General features: G+C 46.3%; 1 protein-coding gene across 1 annotated transcript in view; it reads left to right on the top strand.

Moving 5' to 3' along the window:
- The first annotated feature begins 13,440 nt into the window (after nt 1-13,440).
- The window catches only part of LOC137418539 (calcium-activated chloride channel regulator 1-like), a 119,915-nt gene continuing 109,537 nt past the window's right edge, over nt 13,441-23,818 (top strand). Inside the window, exon 1 of the mRNA XM_068104621.2 lies at nt 13,441-13,677. Coding sequence (XP_067960722.2) covers nt 13,522-13,677 — 156 coding nt within the window. The 5' untranslated portion in view covers nt 13,441-13,521. The remainder of the gene's footprint in view (nt 13,678-23,818) is intronic.

The raw sequence follows: 23,818 nt of genomic DNA, 5'->3' as shown, positions 1-23,818 counted from the left end.
AGCGAACGGCTTGCGAGTACGGTGACAATCCCCCCCCTCTATTTACATGAAATGGTTTGGACCAAAGCGAACGGCTTGCGAGTACGGTGACAATCCCCCCCCCCCTCTATTTACATGAAATGGTTTGGTCCAAAGCGAACGGCTTGCGAGTACGGTGACAATCCCCCCCCTCTATTTACATGAAATGGTTTGGTCCAAAGCGAACGGCTTGCGGAGTTTGGTAAAGAAATCGCCATAGCATGCACAAACGCGCAGGAAAGCGAAAGAATCGCAAATTAGTTTTAATTAGTTTTAAAACATCGTTTAACGCCAACATAGCGGCAACATAGTTTGCCAACGTGAAATAAATGAATACGCTCTCAAATGTGCCGTCCGAGGCAGAGTCTGTTCGGCACGTTCGGCACACGTGATAGCTCGCTGCTCTCTGATTGGTTGAATCGTTTTTTGGACATAGCTCGGTAACTACTTGTCCGATTAATATGAAACCTTGAAAAGGCACATCCTCGGGTCCCCAGCAATATACCTGGCAAGTTTAAAGTATATCGGACCCGTGGTTGTCGAGAAACAGCGGTCACAGACAAACATACAAACATACACACAGAGATTACTGGAATTATAGATAGATAAGTCATTCATAAAAAATTAAATAATTAATTGATTAATCAATAATTAATCAATTAATCAATAAATAATTAATCGATTAAATGATTAATCAATAAATCAAAAATATCCTTGATAGCCACATCACTTGGTCACTGTCAGGTCCAAATATTAGCTTCCCAGCTCAAAAGGTGACTGAAATATTGGCCAAATGAGAAAAAATAAATAAATGATTAATAATGAAAATAAATAAATAATAATCATTAAAAAATTAAATTATTAAGCAATTCGGTCACAGAACACATAAACCACCACCATTTCATCAGAATCTGTAACTGAAATATATATTTTTTTTTTAGTACTTAATGGAATAATTAAATAATTAATCGATTAATTGATTAATTGATTAATCACAACAACACAACAACATGCATTTTACAGGCCATTTTCCCTGCTAGAGCGGGGGATAGCCTTGCGGTCCCCATGACAATCTTCTCCATTTTGCCCTATTTTCTGCATCTCTCCTTGTTAACCCCCTTGCCCACATTTCTTCTTCCACCATCTTTAGCCAAGTCTTTCTCGGTCTTCCCCGTCTTCTACTTCCTTCTACATTCATTTCCATCACTCTTCTCAACCAGTCACTTTCATCCTTCCTCAACACATGACCAAACCATCTCAACCTGTTCCTCTTCACAGCATCAATCACAGGCTCTATTCCCATCATCTTTCGCAATTCATCATTTGTCTTCCTCTCTCTCAACGATACTCCACACATCCGTCGAACCATTCGCATTTCCACCCTTTCCAACCTTCGTTGCTGATCTACGTTCATTACCCATGTCTCGCTCCCATAAATCATAACACTTCTCACACATGCAGCATACACCTTTCCCTTCAGCTACAACGACACTCCCCTCATCATCAGCACGCCACTCAATTCCCGAAACTTCTTCCATGCACATATCACTCGAGCAACCGTTGCCGAGTCTGATCCACCTTCTCCATTCAGCATGTCTCTGAGGTAGCAAAATGTTTTCACACCTTCCAGCTTCACACCGTCTCCAAGATCCAACTCAACATTTCCTCCATCTGCAGCTCCCTCTGTGCACACCTTACATTTGAATGTAGCTGCCACACTGGTTAATGACCCTCTCAGACCACTACATTCTTGATGAACCCACTCAGCGCACATTGTACATTGAATGGAGTTCACTCCGACACCCTTTCTACACACAGCACAGGGCCACTTCCCAGTTCTTTCCACCTCACCACATGCTTTACCACTTGCCATCACCTTCGTCTTTCCGATATTCACCTTCAGACCTTTTGTCTCCATACATTCCTTCCACGTGTTCATCTTTTCCTTCAGTCCATCCATACTTTCCACAATCAACACCAGATCATCTGCATACAACAACTCCCACAGTAAACCCTCCTTTACGTTCTGAGCCAGCACCTCCATCACAGCTACAAATAGTAGGGACTTAGTACCGACCCCTGATGCACTCACACCTTCACCTCAAACTCATCACTGTTCCCGTCCTTCTTTCTTACAGCTGTGCGCGCTCTTTTGTACATTGCCATCACTACTCTGATCAACCATTCCTCCACTCCTAACTTCCTCAATGCCCATGTCAATACTTTGCGTGGAACCCGATCGAATGCTTTCTCCAGATCAACAAACCCAAGAAACAGATTCTTCCTCTTCTCCATGTACTTCTCCTGCAACTGCCTCACAATGAAAAGCGCGTCTGTCGTTCCTCTTCCTGGCATGAATCCAAACTGCATTTCGTCGATCTTCACTTTCTTCCTTATCCTCCTCTCCAACACCCTTTCCAATACCTTCATTCCATGCTCCAATAACTTTATCGCTCGGTACGAGCCACACTCCAGAGGGTCACCTTTCCCCTTGTATAGAGGGACGAGGGTACTCAGTTCCCAAGCCACTGGAATGCGGCCTTCCTTCACCACCAGATTACAGATCTCTGTCATTCTCTTCACACCCCAACTTCCTGCTGCCTTGAATATATCTCCCACAACTCCCGTCGGCCCTCCCGCTTTTCTACCCTTCATTGCTTTTATCGCTTCGTCAACTTCCTTCTCAGTTATCTTCTCTGCCGGTCCTAAAACTGGGTTGCTCTCTATGTTGCCATCCCATTCATTCTCTGTATTCAACAGCATTTCCATATGTCTTTTCCATCTTCCTTTAATTCCATCTGGGTCGATAACGATTTGTCCCACTTCATCCTTCAAGCAACTCACCCCCATCACATCACACCTCTCTTTCGCTATCTGCTTTGCAATCCTGAATACTGCTTTCTGACCCTCTTCCGAATCCAAGCGTTCTCCGAACATTTTCCTACATGCCTCCTGCGCCTTTGCTACCTCTTTCTTTGCAGCCTTCCTGGCTGCCTTATAACTTTCATGCTCTGCTGTTTCTGCTCCCGTACCCTTCGCCTTCTGCCACTCCTTGAACTTCTTCCTCTTCTCGTCAATCCTCTTTCCAACTTCATCATCCCACCACCATGTTTCCGAGTGCCTCGGTGGTCCTTTTGTCCATCCACATACCTCACCAACGGCTCCCAACAGACTAGCTTTCATTGACATCCAACCAATTTCAAACTCAACCACATCATCCTCGACCCTACTCAGCCTCTCTTTTAATGCCTCCCTTACTGTCACCTCTTTCAACCTCCACACCTTCATTCTCGGTTGGTACTTCACCCGCCGAGCTCTCCTCGCACCTTTCACCCTTACGTCGCAGACAACCAAGTGGTGCTGTGAAACAGCCTCCTCCCCCGGGATCACCTTTGTGTCCCGGAGGAGACCCCTATCTCGCCTACGCACCATCAGGTAGTCAACGGTTGTCGTCGACCCACCTGACGTGTATGTTACAAGCTTATTATCCTCTTTCTGGAACTGAGTATTACAAATCAACAAATCAGCTCCATCAGCAAACTCCAAACTCCTTTCACCTTCTCCATTTCTCACACCATATCCGGAACCCCCATGAACTCCGTCAAAACCATCCATACTCCTTCCCAAATGTCCATTTAGGTCTCCTCCTACCACAACAACTTCCTCATCTTTCACGTTTTCCATCAGCTTCTCTATCGCACACCAGAACTTGTCCTTCTCTTCATCGCTTCGACCAACCTGCGGAGCATATCCCGAGATGACGTTCACCAAGAGCTTTCCAATCATCATTTTCACCATCATCAACCTATCATTCACTCTAGTCACACTCACCACACTGTCTATAAACTCCTCAGAAAACAGGACACCAACACCATTCACGCCCTCCAGGCACCCTTGCCACACAAACTTGTATTTCTGTCCCTGCCTACCCTTCACCATTCTCACACCACTTCCCTTCCATCTCGTCTCTTGCACACAACATATGTCCACTCTTCTTCTGACCAATACTTCCACCACTTCTCCTGATCTCCCTGTCATTGTCCCTACAATTCCATGTCCCAAACCTCAGAAACCGATCTCCACTTCGGGCTGTACCCTGCCCATCTGTAGTTGTGATTGTCATGGTTCTCTTTTTGAGGCAATGTTTTTTTTTTTTTACGGCCGGATGCCCTTCCTGACACCAACCCTCTTAGTCGCCTCTTACGACACGCAGGGATGCGGCGTACCTATTCTTATCCAGGGTACACACCGGGAAACGTTTAACACATGGAAATTCTGGGGGGTGGGGGGGAAGGGGGGGGGAGGGCGGCGTCAGCATCACGGCTGCGGTTTAAACATATTTAAATAATATTTAAACAAAACCATGAAAAACAATCTGGGAAAAGTCTCTAAGTGAGAACGTGGATTTGAGAAAGCAGGAGCAGAGGTGAAAGAAAAACGAGATATAGGGGGCGGGGCACAAGTCGAGACGAGGAGGCCGCACGAGACACCAGGCCGCACAAGGCGCGAACAAAGAAACGACTAATTACACACAAATTTGCAACAACTACAAAACCAAAACCACATAGAAACACACAATAACACATGCACAACAAAATACCCAGCGGAAATTTGATAAAGAAACGAACGGGAAAACACTCAAACTTTTCTGATTAATCAATTAATTGATTAATCAATAAATCAAAAATATCCTTGATAGCCACATCACTTGGTCACTCATTTCCAAATATTAGTTTCCGAGCTCAAAAGGTGCCTGAGATATTAGCCAAATGAGAAAGAAAATAAATAAATGATTAATAAATAAATTAAAAATAATAATCATAAAAAATTAAATTATTAATCAATTCGGTCAGAGAACACATAAACCACCACCACTTCATCAGATTCGGTAACTAAAGGAAAAAAAATTTTTTTCGTCATTAATCGAATAATTAAATAATTAATCGATTAATTGATTAATTTATAAATCAAAAATAGCCTTTGCAGCCAAATCACCTGGTCATTGGCATGTCCAAATATCAGCTTCCTAACTCAAAAGGTGCCTGAATTAAGGGTCAGAAGAGAAAGGAAATTTGATTAATTAAATAAGGACTTAATTAATCGCTAATAATTAAACTCCTCAATTAATTGATTAATCAAAAAACAAAAAATACAGTTTTTGACAAAGCACTTGCTCACTATTGTGCCGAAATTTCAGCTTCCTTGCTCAAAGGATGGCTGAGATATCGCCCGGAAAACCAAGAAAGCAAGCAAACAAACAAACAAACAACCAGAGTGAAAACTGAGTACTCTCTTTCAGCGTGCGTCCCTGCCGAGCCCCCTTCGGTGCCCAGCAATGACGATTTGCAATGCCTGGAGATGGCATAGGAAGGGTGCGGTGTACAACAAACAAAGAAACAAACAAACAAACAACCAACCAGAGTGAAAACTGAGTACTCCCTTTCAGCGTGCGTCATTGCCGATCCCCCTTTGGTGCCCGGCAATGACGTTATGCAGCACCTGGGGATGGCATAGGAAAGGTGCGGTGTACAATTATACGTCATGTGAGCGAATGTCGGATTTCAATTTACGTGCAATGACACGACATATTGCCGAGTCAGCATGCTTGCCCGACTGGGATGCTTTATTCCACTGGATGAACGTGATCAACAAGGTCATAACTTTCAGAAGACAGCATCGTGCAAACTGACGACCTGCAAGGAATATGTGTAATACCCCTGGGCAATCACCTGGTAGAACAAAGCAGTATCACGGTATTTTAAACCAATTTAAATGGTTGCTAAAAGACAGGGCAACATGTACAATCATACAAACGTAATCAGAAGACTTTGAACAAACAAACAAAAAAATACCGATTTTTTTTGGGGGGGGGGGGTGGGAGAACCACCCCCTCCCATGTACACCCCAATTTTTCTAATGTCCCCCAAAATAGGTATTTGTTTTCTTCTCAGAAACTACACAAGCAATTTCGACTAAACTTCACCACAACCTTCATCACCCGTGATGTATCAAAGTTTGTTCACGTCATTTAAAAAATTTCCCCTTTGGGAGTTTACGGGGGGGGGTTTGCCCCCCAAAATAGGTATTTGCTTTCTTCTCTGAAACTACACACGCAATTTCGATGAAACTTCACCACAACCTTCATCACCCGTGATGTACCAACGTATGTTCCTGGCATTAGAAAAATTGGGGTCTGAGGAGGTATACGGGGTTGGGATAGTGGAGGGGAGGGGGGTTGCCCCCCAAAATAGCTATGTTTTTGATTTGTTCGTTTGAAGTCTTGTAATTATGTTAGTTTGATTCTACCTGCTGCCCTGTCTTCTAGAAACCATTCAAATTGGTTTCAAATACCTTTAGTCAGTGCAGTATACTGTTTATTCTACCAGGTGAGCGCCAGGGGTATTACCCCTATGTTTTTTGTTGATGTCGTGAACAAACTTTGGTACATCATGGGTGAGGAAGGTTGTGGTCGTTTCATCAAAATCGTGTAGTTTCAGAGAAGAATGAAAATTCCAATTTTGGGGGGTCAAACCTAGATCCACTTTGACCCCCGGTAGACCCCTTACACCTCGATTTTTCTTCATGCTGTGAAGAAACTTGAGTTGCGACATACCAAATATCATTTGTGCCAAGTTTGGTCACAATCCTATCAACAGTTTCGGAGAAGAAGTTGCAAGTGTTTGCGGATTGATGACGCGCCATTACTAGGTTCCAGGTAAGCTAAAGATGATGACGACAATGGTGAATATGTTTCACTTTGCTGACTCCGTCCGCACTATGCTGCCTACTGATGGACCAACCCAGTTTCCAGGTTGCATGTTACGTAAAATATGCTAACATTATGGGATGATATTGTGATAAATGGACACCTCTAAGTTAATTTAACCCATCAGAGCCATTTCTACAACAATACATTCTTTGTTTTGATCTCTTACATCACACGTGATCCTGCTGCGCTTGTTGTTTCGAGCTTCACACTGTAATAGCGCCATCTTGTGTACATGTTGAACAGTGCTGATTGTAATGAGTGGCATCGGTGGAGGGTTTTTGGGGGTTTGCAGTGTGGTGCAGTCAGGATTTATTAATTTATCCACATGATGGTTTCAGTGCGCGTATTCGGTCCTGAGGGGATTTTGATTTTACTGGAGGACAATCCCGTGGCTCAAAATGCCCAGAACCCACTTTAACAGCAACGTGTTTAAATAAATAATGTGGACGTGGGGCACAGTAAGGAGACCAAGAATAACAAGAAAGAGCAATCAGAGATTGCAGACCCTCGCCAGGACATGTTGGGTGGGGTTTATAAGCTGTTGTATTTGTGTGGTTTCTTGATGACGTAGATTTATGTTCATACGTCACACAAACAGACCTTTTCGGTATTATTGTATTGATTCACATTCCAATCGTACGTACTGTATAAACCTATGCCCATTCTAAGAATACACACAATACAGATAAAAACATGTTCCGAATAGCACGTACTTTATTGACATACTCACATTAGTCGTTGATTTTGATGTACCATGCACTTTTCGAGAGTTGAATGCCTCCAAAGCAGTTTCTTGGCAAGGTTTATCCTGGGTGGTTTACCATTGCCTTTCCAGCATAGTTCATGCTATATCCTTCTAAATGCTGAATGTCAAGAAAGGAAGCAGCTCGTACCATTTTAATAAAATTTAAAATATATATTGTCGCGGTTACCGCTGGATGCACACAATCGCCTTGCACCGGCCAGAACACGGCCAGACGCGCCTCTCCCGGGCATGCCCGGACTCACTGTTCCCTGGCACGCCCGAACCTCCCGGGCACGCCCGGTCTCGTCTTTCCCGGGCATGCCCGCTCTCGCCTTTCCAGGGCTCGCCCAGAGCGTCCGGGCATGCCCGCTATCGCCTTTCCAGGGCTCGCCCAGAGCGTCCGGGCATGCCCGCTATCGCCTTTCCAGGGCACGCCCAGAGCGTCCGGGCATGCCCGCTATCGCCTTTCCAGGGCTCGCCCAGAGCGTCCGGGCATGCCCGCTATCGCCTTTCCAGGGCTCGCCCAGAGCGTCTGGGCACGCCCAGCCTCGACTTGCCAGGCCGCAGCCAAACACGCCCAGGCAGGTGCAGACTCGCCTTTCCAAGGCTCGCCCTTGATACCCGGGCATGCCCGGTATAGCTTTTGCCGGGCAAACTTCCCGACATAAATGTGTATATATATTGCTGCCCAATAAACGGGCTTTTCAGAGTACCCGAGTGTGATACATTTATTAAACCTACTCGGACGAATTTCCATCTTTGGTCGCGTCAATTCTTTCAACTCGCGTTGGAGCACAACTCCTTCATTGGTGACCTACCGACATGGATACGGCAGTGACGCTTAAACTGCCTACCTTCTGGGAGGCTCACGCGGCTGTTTGGTTCGCTCAGGCGGACTCTCAGTTCGCCCTGCGAGGCATCACCGCGGACGACACCCGCTTCCACCATGTTGTGGCGGCGCTCGGTTCCGCCACCGCGGCCCGCGCCTTGAGCCTCCTCCAGCACCCGCCGGCTGCTGACAAATACGACGCGCTGAAGGCACTCCTCCTCGACGCTTTCGCCCTCTCACCGGCAGCACGCGCTCGGCGCCTGCTTGACCTGCCCGAGCTCGGCGACACGCGCCCGTCCGAGCGCATGGACTATATGCTCTCGTTGCTCGGTGAGCACTCTCCGGATTTTCTGTTCCGCGAGCTGTTCCTTCGCCAGCTGCCTCACCCGGTATGCCTCGCCCAGGCTGGCACGTTGATCACGGCTTCCCGCGCCCTCGCCAGGGAAGCCGATAAGATCTCCTCGGCGGGCCAGCACATCGGCGCGGTTACCTGGAGCCCGCCGCCGTCCGAGACGACGCCCACGATGCACGAGCGCCCTGCGCGGTCGGAGGCCGAACTGCCGGTGCAACTGGCGGCCGCCACGCCGCACCGCCCGCTTCCGACACGACGGCTGGGGCCTCCACCTGACCGGGCGTGGTGTTATTACCACGCCAGGTTCGGACACAAGGCTCGGACATGCCGGCCCCCATGCACTTTCGGCAGGTCGGGAAACGGCCGGGCCGGCGTTCATTCCCAGCCATGAGCGCCGGCCACTCGGGCAACTTGCTGTTTATTCGGGACAAAGCGTCTGGGCGGCGTTTCCTGTGCGACACCGGCGCCCAACTGAGCGTCATACCCGCCTCAGAGCAGGACAGGCTGGACGCAGTTTGCGGCCCCTCTTTGGTCGCTGCTAATGGCTCGGCCATACGCACTTTCGGCCCACGCGTCGTCACCCTCTGCTTCGGCAGCCAGCGCTTTCAATGGACTTTTGTTACCGCCAGCGTCCCCGTGGCTTTGCTGGGCGCCGACTTCCTCTGCGTGCACGGGCTGCTGGTCGACGTCAAACGACGTCGCCTTGTCCACACCGAGACCTTCAGCTCCCTGGCGTGCACAATGAGCAGCTCCGCGCCGACCTAACTGGCATGCGCCCTCCCGGCAACGAACGAGTTCGCTCGCCTGCTCGTGGAATTCCCGGCCCTCACGCGGCCGACGTTTTCGGCTGTCGCGGTGCGGCACGGGATCGAGCACCACATACCCACTACGGGCCCGCCGGTCTACGCCAGGGCCCGCCGCCTCGACCCAGCCAAGCTCGCCGTGGCGAAGGCCGAATTCGACGCGTTGGAGCACCTCGGCATCGGGCGGCGCTCCGATAGCGCGTGGGCCTCGCCACTGCACATCGTGCCAAAGCCGGGGGGTGGATGGCGCCCGTGTGGCGACTACCGCCATCTCAATGACGCTACCACCCCCGACAGGTACCCGATCCCGCATATTCAGGACTTTTCCACCCGTTTGGCGGGACGGGTCATCTTTTCGAAAATTGACCTGATACGGGGCTACCACCAGGTACCTGTCCGGGCGGCCGACGTCCCGAAGACGGCCGTCATCACGCCGTTCGGCCTGTTCGAATTTTTGCGGATGCCGTTTGGCCTCAAGAACGCGGCCCAGGTGTTCCAGCGCTTGATGGACGGCGTGCTGCGCGACCTGCCGTTTCTTTTCGTCTATCTGGACGACATCCTCGTCGCCAGCACGTCCCGCGCCGAGCACCTCCTCCACCTCCGAACACTGTTCGGTCGCCTCAGCGAGCACGGCTTAATTGTCAACCCGGTCAAATGCCACTTCGGCGCGACGACCGTTGACTTTTTGGGCCACCGCATCACCAAGACCGGGGCCGTGCCGCTGCCGACCAAGGTCGAGGCCATCACCACGTTCCCGCATCCCCGTTCCATCTAGGCCCTCCAAGAGTTCCTCGGCATGGTGAATTTTTATCACCGATTCGTGCCCCGCGCTGCTCAGCTCATGCGGCCCCTTTACGAGGCCCTCCGGGGCAAGCCGGCCAAGCATGACATTGTTTGGTCCGCGGCCATGGACGCGGCCTTCGCCAGCGCCAAACGGGCCCTCGCCGACGCAACGCTGCTGGCTCACCCGGTGCTCAACGCGCCCATCGCCCTCACTACGGACGCCTCCAACTACGCGGTGGGCGCCGTCCATGAGCAATGGGTGGACGGGGTTTGGCAGCCACTCGCTTTTTTCAGCCGGCAACTCCGGCCGAACGAGTTAAACTACAGCACGTTCGACCGCGAGCTGCTCAGGCTATTCCTGGCCGTTCGCCATTTCCGACACCTCCTGGAGGGCCGCCCGTTCACGGCTTTCGTCGACCACAAGCCGTTGGTCTACGCAATGGCTAAGGTCACGGAGCCGTGGTCGGCCCGCCAGCAGCGCCACCTCTCCGCCGTGTCGGAGTTCACCACGGACATCCAGCACGTCGCCGGCAAAGACAACGCCGTGGCCGACTGCCTTTCGCGGGCCAGCGCGAACGCGGTCCACCTCGGCGTGGACTTCGCGCTCATGGCGGCCGACCAGACCACCGACGCCTCGGTGCAGGCACTCCGCGCGGTGGACACGGGCCTCCGCCTGGCCGACATCCCCTTCGCGGGCACCGTCCTGCTCTGCGACGTCTCCCAGGGCCAGCCTCGCCCCATCGTGCCCGTTTCCTGGCAGCGCCGCATCTTCGCCTCCATCCACGACCTTTCTCACCCGGGCTGGAAAGCTTCTCAGAAGCTGGTGTCGGCGCGTTTCGCCTGGCACGGCCTTCGACGAAACATCCGCGACTGGGCCAACGCCTGCACGGCCTGCCAGCGAGCCAAGGTCCACCGCCACACCCAGGCCCCGCTGGCACCTTTCGCCATGCCTGAACGGCGTTTCGACCACGTCCACGTGGACCTGGTGGGTCCCCTGCCCCCCTCGTGGGGGTTCACCCACCTGCTCACCATGGTGGACAGGACCACCAGGTGGCCGGAGGCCGTGCCCCTCACCTCCACCACCACCGCCGACGTGGCGCAGGCGTTCATCGCCACCTGGGTCGCGCGCTTCGGCGCACCAGCGGACATCTCGTCCGACCGCGGCCCACAGTTCACGTCTGAGCTTTGGGGCGCGGTCGCCTGTTCGTTGGGGGTCACGCTGCACCGCACCACGGCCTACCACCCCCAAGCCAATGGGTTGTGCGAGCGGTTTCACCGCTCCATGAAGGCCGCACTCATGGCCGACCTTCAGGACGACGGTTGGGCCGACCGGCTGCCGTGGGTCCTTTTGGGCCTTCGCACGGCCCCCAAGGAAGACCTCCAGGCATCCGCCGCCGAGCTTGTCTATGGCCAGGCGCTACGCGTCCCGGGCGAATTCGTGCCCGACGCTACCAGTCCCTGGTCCGCAGCTCACCAGCGCTCGGACCTCCAGGAGGCCGCCCGACGGTTTGCCCCCGTGCCAACATCCCACCACGGTGACCCCCAGTCCTACGTCCCCCCAGCACTTCGCACAGCGGAGTATGTTTTTGTGCGTCACGACGCACATCGGGGGCCACTCCGGCCGCCGTACGACGGGCCCTTCCGGGTGCTGCGACGGGACGACAAGTCGTTCGTCATCGACATCGGTGGCAGGTCGGACCGGATTGCGGTGGACCGCCTCAAGCCGGCGCACGTGGACGTCGACCACCCACCACGGGTGGCCCTTCCGCTGCGGCGAGGCCGCCCCCCGTCCACGGTGCCCCCCACTCGACCGCCCACCACCACACCGGACCCCCTCCCACGACCCGCCAGGGGTCGCTTTGGCCGGGTCATCAGGACCCCCCTCAAATTGACCCTGCCGGTGCAAGTCGATTCTGGGGGGACGTGTGTAGCGGCTACCGCTGGGTTTTCACAATCGCTTTGCACCTATCAAGGACGCGGAGCGATCACCATGCCGGGCTCGTCCAGGACGCCCGGGCAGGCTCGCCCTCAACTTGCCAGGCCGCAGCCAGGACGCTGGGCCACGCCCCCTCTCGCCTTTCCTGGGCAAACGCTCCGGGATAATATGTATATATATTGCTGCCCGATAAACGGGCTTTTCAGAGTGCCTGAGTGTTTGGTTTGATTAAAGCAACTCGGATGAATTCCAGCTTTTTGTCGCGTCCATTCTTCCGATCGACGTGGGAGCCCCAGCTCCTTCAATATCGAATTTGATTTGAAAGAAAACTGTGTGAGAGAGCAAGACACCACAGGCCTACAAACCAGGCCTCAAAGCTATGCGAGTTAATAAAATGGTGGATATTTGTTTATATGAAGCCTCTCCCATAATGGGTGGAGCTATGGTTCCCAGAATGGGTGGAGCTTTGAGGTTTTGTCTTCTCTGCAAGAACAACAACAACAAGAAGAGGAAGAACAAGAAGAAGAAGAACAACAACAACAGCAGAGGGCACTCTATGAGCAGCGTCTGTGACGCGGCTAAAAATCTCAAGTTGATCGATTTTAAATCCACGCTGTAACAACAAAATGTGAAAAAGTCAAGATGTCTGAATACTTTCTGAAGGCACTGTACATGTGTGAGGCAAGAGCACAGAAGGTCATCTTTTATTTCTTAGTATTTCTGTGCATACATGTTTTGCCCTTGTAGAACAATAGTACCTTTTATGGTTAGGGTGCTGTCTTTGGGTCCGAGGATCCTGAGTTCGAATCCCGGTGGATTGTTGAATTAATGCCAGGGGGATTGACTCAGCCTGTCATCCTTCCGGGGTCGTCGTGCAAATTGAGTACCGTACCAGCTCACTGGTAATTGGGGCACTGCATCAGCGGAAAAATGATGCAACCAGCAGCCACAGGAAACATCATCAACAACAACAACAATAGCTACAAAATGACGTTAAAATGGAGGGCACACGTTAAAATGGATTTGCTTTTAGCTTACTACAACTGTACAGAAGCTTAGGCCTGCTGACATATTTGTCACTTTGACATATTTGTCACTGCAAACTTATGTCTTGCAGCCATTTTTGCATTCAAAAACTTCAAGCCTCAGGCGTAGGCAGGACTTGTTTACCATTTACACCTAGGTTTCTCACGAGATTTCAACATTCAGTTCTGCCCTTGGTTTTCTATTCATAAGGGAACAGAAGCAGTCCATTTTGAGAGATAAAGGTAGATGACTGGCAAAAGATGGCAATCAGCAATTTGACGTGTGTCCTGACATTCCATCTACTTGTTTGTTTGATCAATGGCTACGCTGTTTTGAAATCCAATGGATATGAAGAATTTGTTGTCGCAATCCATCCGGACGTACTTGAGAATTCAACGCTTATCGACAAGATCAAGGTACTCATTTGATACAATGATTTTCTTATAAGATACACAGCTATAACCTGTCACCTTGGTGGTTCGTGTGTGTGTGTGTGTGTGTGTGTGTGTGTGTGTGTGTGTGTGTGTGTGTGTGTGTGTGTGTGTGTGTGTGTGTGTGTGTTTAACGAGTATTTGTCTTGTACAATAACTTTAACAGAACTCCATATTTTCACCTCTTATTTCACTCCATATTGTACCAGCCTCTGTTTCTGTTAGGGAGACATGAATTTAATCAGTCCATCACTCAATTAGGTTCCTGGAAAGAAAACAAACAAAAGGACAAAAGCGTGTAACGACGTATTTACACGCAGAAATAATTTCGACAAACCAAAGTTACTGCAAGCTCTTTTTGTGAATGTTTACTGTAACAGGTAACACTGGGTTAACAATGGCGCCTCGTCGCCGGGCTCACACTGCAGAGGGTCCACAAGGACGAAAAATATTTTTTGAATCATTTAAATCGCGAAAGATTTCAATTTAAAAAAAAAATTATATATGTATATATACAGTACGAGCTTTAGACTGCCAGGTGTTCCAATTTTTCATTTCATTTCGTGACCTGAAAATCGGGTGGGCATCAAATTGGCATGATAATATAGAAAAAATTAAGAAATAATGTTCATGACTTTTCACAAGTCAGATTCTGGTACGTTAGTCTGTAATATAATGTTGAAATGTATAATTTTATTTCCAAAATCTCCGTTTAGCCTCGAACGCATTTCGATGTATTGACCAATGAGGATCGCGCTTATTCGCGCCACGAACGATGTCTGGGCTTCCGGCTGCGAGTAAACAAAATGGCGGCCTCCAGTAGCAGCGACGGTGACGAGGGTGGGAGCGAGAAACGCGGTTATATGTGCATTTCTCCGGCCAAAAGATCAAGTTTAATACCTTTTAGTGATATAACATGGCCGCGATATTTGCAATTTGTTCTTACGTGGCAGAATTTAGAAGGTGATCAAGCTGAAATTGCGAGAAATTTCGTGAAGAACCACGCTGACGAATTCGGCGAACGTGGCAACAGTATGGTAACAATACCTGCTATAGCTATACCGCATGATGCAGCGTTTCATCAAGTGTGTTATTCACGATTTACCGATAAACAACGAGTGAGCAGGGTGCAAAGCAGCATGAAAAAGAGAGAAGGAAATGCAGCCAATACTGGTAGGTTGAATAACTTGAATAATAAATCATGACAATGCTTCAAAACTTAGTTTGATTTTTTTTTTGTGAGGTATATGTAAAATGATTTTGTGTGTAGTCGAACGATTTTGAATTGAAGGAACTGTCCAATATTTATGCAAGGAGGTAGGGCCGAGGTGAAACAAATAAATTTATAAAAGGAAGTCTGAGGAAGGGGAGGGGGGGGGGGTGGGGGGGAGGGAATCTAGTCGGGCTAACCATGACTTGAGGTCTAGACATTTTTAACTCACATAATTTTAATTGTTTTCTTTTATGTGTATTTATTGCAGCTTCAACATGCAATGACATCAACGTCAACATTGACAAGGTGCATAAAGGCCCAAAACCAGTCAAGAAACGTGCTCTACGCTCCAGCTTAGGCAAGCCCAAATGTTCAGCCAGATCCCAATATGTGTTACCTAATATATGCATCCTTTGTCAGAAAGAGAGAACAATCAATACAGGCAAAAGGGGCCGAAGAAAAGAGCCTCTAACAAGGTGCTCAACAATTGAGGCACCAAGACTGCAGCAAGCCGCTAAAGACAACAACAATACAAACCTGCTGCTTCAAATTCAAGACCGCGATTGTGTTGCGATAGAGGTAAAATACCATGGTCGCTGCTACAAGGAGTATACCCGGTATTTAGGCAAGCTAGCAACAACACCTAATGCAGAGCAACAAGGAGACTCCAACTACTCAGAAGCATACACATTATTTTGTGCAACAGTCAAGGATCTTATAATAGACAACAAGGAAATCTACAGACTGAAACGACTTAATGACATGTTCATGAAACAAATCAAAGCAACACACGGAATAGAATCAAACTACAAAAGTGGCTTTCTCAAGACAAGACTGATGAAAACATTTCCACAACTATGCTTTCTAACCCCGTATATGCGCTGCCAAGGACACCTTGTGTATGTTAATGACATCTCCACTGAAGTGCTGGTTGAAGAAAAGAAAGTGTTGCAAGAAACCATGCATGGTTCAGGTGATGACACAACAGAGACAGAACAAACATCCGACTCTGAACCAACCCCACCAAAGCAACCTGGGTATACTGAGAATAACCTTAGAGAACACTACTTCACTGCGCTACAATTGAGAAATGCAATAGATGAGATCAAGCCAAATATGCCATGGCCCCCAACCTCTGAGCACCTGACAACAAATGCCGCAGAAGCAATTGTACCTGCCTGTCTCTATAACTTTATTGCATGGATGGTGGGAGTGTCAGACGAACCTGATTCTGATGAGTTTGTAAAGATAGAATCTACAATACATAGAAGAATTCTCACAATTGCACAGGACATCATATACCTCCAATCAAAGGGAAGGAAACAGATGCCCAAACATTTGTCACTTGCAATGACAGTACGTCATCTCTCAGGTTCAGCCCAATTAATCAGCCTATTGAACGGGTTTGGTTACTGCGTCTCAAACTCTGTCGTCTTAAATCATGACACTGCACTGGCTAACCAAGAACTACATCGTGGAGAGGATGCTCTTCCATCAATCATTCAGGCGGGCAAGCATGTCACACTCGTATGGGACAATAATGACTTCGGGGAGGAGACATTGTCTGGGCGTGGAACAACGCACAATACCAATGGGATTATAATACAGCGACCAAGTCAATCCCATGAAGTAGTACAACCAGCACCAGTCACTACAGTTAAGAGGACGCGGGAGAGATCGATGCAGCCACCTGCAGTGAACCTTGCCACATATTATGGAGGGAAAAACGAAGGACCCGCGCCATTCACAACCAGCGTTCCATTAGATCGAGCAACGTACTTCCCATTACTCCAGCACCCTAAGACGATAGACCTAGCATACCACATCACCAAGTACAACATTGACGGGACTCTGCCATCTTGGACAGGGTTCAACCAACTACTGTCTTGTGTTGAAGTTCCACCAAAGAGCGTGATAGGGTATCTCCCTGTCATTGATGCCACTCCGACTGAAATGAATACGGTACTAACAATACTGCAGAGAAGTGTTCAGATCGCCGACAAGTTACAGTTGGAAGCAGTCGTCATTGTCGTTGACCAAGCCATCTATTGCAAGGCACAGCTCATTAGATGGAAGAATGCACAGTTCATGAAGAGACTGGTAATTCGACTTGGGGCATTCCACACTGCAATGTCCTTTCTTGGCTGTATTGGAAAGAGATTTCGAGATGGTGGTCTCCAAGACATCCTGGTTGAGTCAGAGATTGTTGCAGTGGGGTCTGTGAATGGAGTGTTCAGCGGCAAGCATTACAACAGGGCAGTTTGAGCCCATAAGCTGATGTCAGACGCGATGCAGAAGATGCTCCTGGATGCATATTTTGAATCTATTCCAGAACATGAAGCGGGTAGAGTGAAGGAACTTTTGTCAAACTTAGCTGAAGCTTTCCCACATCCAAACTACCATGTCATTCTCAACAGTGACAAGTTCAAAGACTTCAAAACCTCCTTTGACAAATTCTTAGAAGCAAGTGACACCAAACCAACATTTCGCTTCTGGGGTTCATACATTGAGACGGTGGAGCTTCTCTAGCCCATCTCGAGTTTATCATGACGTCAATGCGCACTGGTTCGCTTGTATGCCGCGTAATTGTCTTTGATGGGTTAAAATATCACCCCTTACACACTTATTCGACCTATTAGCAGTTTCAAAATAGCATTGGTAAACCACCATGGATCGTAGTAGCAACACCAATCACAAATATTGTACAAAAATTTAAAATTATGCAGGTTTTAAGGTCCAAAAACATGACTTTCTGATAAATGCATCAACAGCATGTTATTTTACCAAGTCGTTAAAACAACATTTTTACTACTTTTGGGGGTCTGAATTAATAAATATTGCTGCCAAGACCAATGTGAACATGACATCATATAGTTTGTGTTGTTTTTTTACTGTGTAAATGGGTATTTCAAATGTAACATACAATTGGTGTATACTGGTGTTTTGGGGCAGCGGTTCTCGGTAACGTACCACGATATCGCTTGTGAAAAAAAACAAGATGTTTTGGAGGTCATAAGGCTTCATCCCACACCCTTCTTGCCAAATCCCTAGGTTCAGGTCATGAAATCAAAAAAAAAAATAGATATCCACCCTATGGCCCTGTGTCTACTTGGCTCAACTCAATGCGCTCGCCTCACCACGCGTCGTTACTGAGGCACGGGCTTATTTTAGCTGAGGATAATGACTATACCCGAGTTGCTGTGTTGTCATGATTTACCTACCAATCATAATACAAACAATTAATTTGTACAAATTTTTTTGTAGTGTTTGTCATATTACATTTTTATTAGCAATTTAGGGTGAAAAAATAAAAAAAGAACCCCTCAGCACATACATACGGGAGGGGTAGGTGCAGATTGGAAGTTTGTGACGATCACACCTCACCACCACATAATTTAAAACACCTCACCACCAAGTAATTCAAAACACCTCACCACCCCATAATTTAAAACACCTCACCACCAAGTAATTCAAAACACCTCACCACCACATAATTCAAAACACCTCACCCCCATGTAATTCAAAACACCTCACCACCACGAAATTCAAAACACCTCACCACCACATAATTCAAAACACCTCACCACCACGAAATTCAAAACACCTCACCACCATGTAATTCAAAACACCTCGCCACCACGTAATTCAAAACACCTCACCACCACGTAATTTAAAACACCTCACCACCATGTAATTCAAAACACCTCACCACCATGTAATTCAAAACACCTCACCACCATGTAATTCAAAACGCCTCACCACCACGTAATTAAAAACACCTCAACACCACGTAATTCAAAACACCTCACCACCACGTAATTCAAAACACCTCACCACCACGTAATTCAAAACACCTCACCACCACGTAATTCAAAACACCTCACCACCACGTAATTCAAAACACCTCAGCACCACGTAATTCAAAACACCTCACCACCACCTAATTCAAAACACCTCACCACCACGTAATTCAAAACACCTCACCACCACGTAATTCAAAATACCTCAGCAACACGTAATTAAAAACACCTACCCACCATGTAATTAAAAACACCTACCCACCACGTAATTAAAAACACCTCAACACCACATAAATAAAAACACATAACCACCACGTAATTAAAAACGCCTCACCACCACGTAATTAAAAACGCCTCACCACCACGTAATTAAAAACGCCTCACCACCACGTAATTGAAAACACCTCAACACCACATAAATAAAAACACATAACCACAACGTAATTAAAAACGCCTCACCACCACGTAATTAAAAACGCCTCACCACCACGTAATTAAAAACGCCTCACCACCACGTAATTAAAAACGCCTCACCACCACGTAATTAAAAACACCTCACCACCACGTAATTAAAAACACCTCAACACCACATAATTAAAACACCTCAACACCACATAATTAAAACACCTCAACACCACATAATTAAAACACCTCAACACCACATAATTAAAAACATAACCACCACGTAATTAAAAACACCTCAACACCACATAATTAAAAACACATAACCACCACGTAATTAAAAACGCCTCACCACCACGTAATTAAAAACGCCTCACCACCACGTAATTAAAAACGCCTCACCACCACATAATTAAAAACGCCTCACCACCACGTAATTAAAAACGCCTCACCACCACGTAATTAAAAACGCCTCACCACCACGTAATTAAAAACACCTCAACACCACATAATTAAAACACCTCAACACCACATAATTAAAAACAACTCAACACCACGTAATTAAAAACACCTCAACACCACGTAATTAAAAACACCTTCCCACCACGTAATTAAAAACACAAAACCACCGTGTAATTAAAAACACCTCACCACCACGTAATTAAAAACACCTCACCACCATGTAATTCAAAACACCTCACCACCACATAAATAAAAACACATAACCACCACGTAATTAAAAACGCCTCACCACCACGTAATTAAAAACGCCTCACCAGCACGTAATTAAAAACGCCTCACCACCACGTAATTAAAAACGCCTCACCACCACGTAATTAAAAACACCTCACCACCACGTAATTAAAAACACCTCACCACCACGTAATTAAAAACACCTCAACACCACATAATTAAAACACCTCAACACCACATAATTAAAACACCTCAACACCACATAATTAAAAACACATAACCACCACGTAATTAAAAACACCTCAACACCACGTAATTAAAAACACATAACCACCACGTAATTAAAAACGCCTCACCACCACGTAATTAAAAACGCCTCACCACCACGTAATTAAAAACGCCTCACCACCACGTAATTAAAAACACCTCAACACCACATAATTAAAACACCTCAACACCACATAATTAAAAACAACTCAACACCACGTAATTAAAAACACCAACACCACGCAATTAGAAACACCTTCCCACCACGTAATTAAAAACACAAAACCACCGTGTAATTAAAAACACCTCACCACCACGTAATTAAAAAGACATAACCACCAAAAAATTAAAAATTCCTCACCACCACATAATTAAAAATGCCTCACCACCACATAATTAAAAACACCTCTCCACCATGAAATTAAAAACGCCTCACCACCACGTAATTAAAAACGCCTCACCACCACGTAATTAAAAACCCCTCACCACCACGTAATTAAAAACGCCTCACCACCACGTAATTAAAAACGCCTCACCACCATGTAATTCAAAATACCTCACCACCATGTAATTCAAAACACCCCACCACCACGTAATTAGAAACACCTACCCACCACATAATTAAAAACACATAACCACCACGTAATTAAAAACACCTACCCACCACGTAATTAAAAACACATAACCACCACATAATTAAAAACGCCTCACCACCACGTAATTAAAAACGCCTCACCACCACGTAATTAAAAACGCCTCACCACCATGTAATTCAAAATACCTCACCACCATGTAATTCAAAACACCCCACCACCACGTAATTAGAAACACCTACCCACCACATAATTAAAAACACATAACCACCACGTAATTAAAAACACCTACCCACCACGTAATTAAAAACACATAACCACCACGTAATTAAAAACGCCTCACCACCACGTAATTAAAAACGCCTCACCACCACGTAATTAAAAACGCCTCAACACCACGTAATTAAAAACACCTCAACACCACGTAATTAAAAACACCTCAACACCACATAATTAAAAACACCTCAACACCATGTAATTAAAAACACCTCAACACCACGTAATTAAAAACACCTCCCCACCACGTAATTAAAAACACAAAACCACCATGTAATTAAAAACACCTCACCAACACGTAATTAAAAACACATAACCACCACGTAATTAAAAAGACATAACCACCACAAAATTAAAAATTCCTCACCACCACATAATTAAAAATGCCTCACCACCACGTAATTAAAAACGCCTCACCACCACGTCATAAAAAACGCCTCACCGCCATGTAATTCAAAAGACCTCACCACCATGTAATTCAAAATACCTCACCACCATGTAATTCAAAACTCCCCACCACCACGTAATTAGAAACACCTACCCACCACATAATTAAAAACACATAACCACCACGTAATTAAAAGCACATAGCCACCACGTTATGAAAAACACATAACCACCACAAAATTAAAAATGCCTCACCACCGCATAATTAAAAATGCCTCACCACAACGTAATTAAAAACCACTCACCACCATGTAATTAAAAACCACTCACCACCATGTAATTAAAAACCACTCACCACCACGTAATTAAAAACACCTACCCACCACATAATTTAAAACACCTACCCACCACGTGATTAAAAAGACAAAACCACCATGTAATTAAAAACATCAACACCACATAATTAAAAACACATAACCACCACGTAATTAAAAACGCCTCACCACCACATAATTAAAAACGCAACACCACGTAATTAAAAACACACAACCACCACGAAATTAATAACGCCTCACCACCACATAATTAAAAATTCCTCACCACCACGTAATTAAAAACACCTCTCCACCACGAAATTAAAAACCTCTCACCACCACGTAATTAAAAACACATCTCCACCACGAAATTAAAAACCTCTCACCACCACACCACTACATATCTATATATATTTTATGCCACAAAATGTCATGTTTTCTTTTGCATTGTTTTTCTACACTGCAGTCGTTTACTGGTACATGATGTCACTGTGCTGTCAATGGGGGCCCACAATTATTTATTTTTTTTGGGTGCAGGTGCACAAAAGTTTAATCCAGCCCTGATTTGAGGGTTCTGATTTTCTAAATATGAGGCCAAGAATAAGTGAAATACTTGTTTTCTAATTAGTAAGAATGGCAATTTTGAGTGAGTCATTGGAGCAATACCCTAAGTCAAAAAACCCTTTGGGGAGGGGGGGAGTAATTTAAGTATTAATATTGATTTGTCATAACATTGATATTATGCTATTATCATGAGCGTTGTTGTTACTTTTGTTATTAGAAGTGGCTTTGAAAATTGTCACGATAAAGCTATCTTAACACGGATTATACACCTCAACACGCAACCAACCCATCTTGGCAGGGAAAACCCATTTGGAGTGGAGAGGAAGTTAAATCGATATAACATCCATTGTGTGACCCTTCGTCTCCCTGTCAAGTTTGGTTGAAATTGGATAAGTAACGACTAAATGTATTGTGGTCAAAATTCGTCAGACAGACAGACACCAAATTGTGTATTTTAGCATGATGTATACATGTGTATTTAATACCTTTTGTGGTCATATTTAATTTTAAATAATGATTAAATTATTTTAAACAAGCATTCTGAGTATTGTGCTGCAATACATGTCCAGTACCAAAGTTCAAAGTGCCATAACTTTGTCAAAAATGATCGAATATGCAAATTTATGCACGCTTGATGCTGGTTTTAAAACTTGATCTGAGGTATGCTGAGACACGTGTGTCACGCCTCGCCTCGTTGATAAGCCTGCAAGGTCGCTCCGTGGAGCGGCCTGCACGTATTGCACTGTGTGAATTATATAATTACCAACTCACGGTCTGAGGTACTCGCGATTCAAGAGATATCCATTTTTTAAAAATATTTTCGTTTATGTAACGATATCTGCCAAACCACGTGCCCCATCGCAAATTCCAGACATTTTAGTAAACTGACATGCTGAACAGATCTGTGAAGTTTCCCCTCGATTGGATCAAAAATGAGGGAGGGGCTCGGTTTTAAAGGTTCATGCTTAAAAACGTCATAACTCTGAAACCATGTGACACATGACGTCATGCTCGTTGACTTTTTTATTCGTTATGGGTATGCGATTCTGCCTGCAAAGTTTGGCCTCGATCTGTTCAGCCGTTGCAGAGAAAAAGGGGTTTTCGTGTTTTCATGCAAAACAATATGGCGGCGAACCACGTGATATGTGACGTCATAATTACGATTAAAATATTCTACAGACTGAGTCCCCACTACGGTGAAAATTTGATCTCAATCGGTCCTATTATTGCAGAGAAAATCTTTTTTAAAGGAAATTAAAACTTAAAATGGCACTGAGTTAAGGATCATCAGAATTATCAGAATTCCCAAAGTTCAAAGTGCCATAACTTTGTCAAAAATGATGGAAACGTCGTGAAGTTCGAACTTGATCTGTAACATCATGAGGAAACCATGTACAAAGTTTGAAATCATTAGCATTAAGAGTTTAGAAAAAAAGTCCGGAAAACTGTTCTTTGCGTGACTGACTGACTGACGGACTGACGGACTGACGGACGGAGTGCAAACCTATAGTCCCCTCCGGTGTACACCGGTAGGGGACTAATAATATTATATTTAAACAAGCATTCTGAGTATTGTGCTGCAATACATGTCCCCTACCAAAGTTCTAAGTGCCATAA

This window comes from Myxine glutinosa, chromosome 9 (genome assembly GCF_964187855.1).
Source record: "Myxine glutinosa chromosome 9, kmMyxGlut1.1, whole genome shotgun sequence".
Taxonomy (NCBI): Eukaryota; Metazoa; Chordata; class Myxini; order Myxiniformes; family Myxinidae; genus Myxine; species Myxine glutinosa.
The sequence above is the reverse complement of the archived record's forward strand: the minus strand, read 5'-3'. Positions and strand labels throughout refer to the sequence as shown.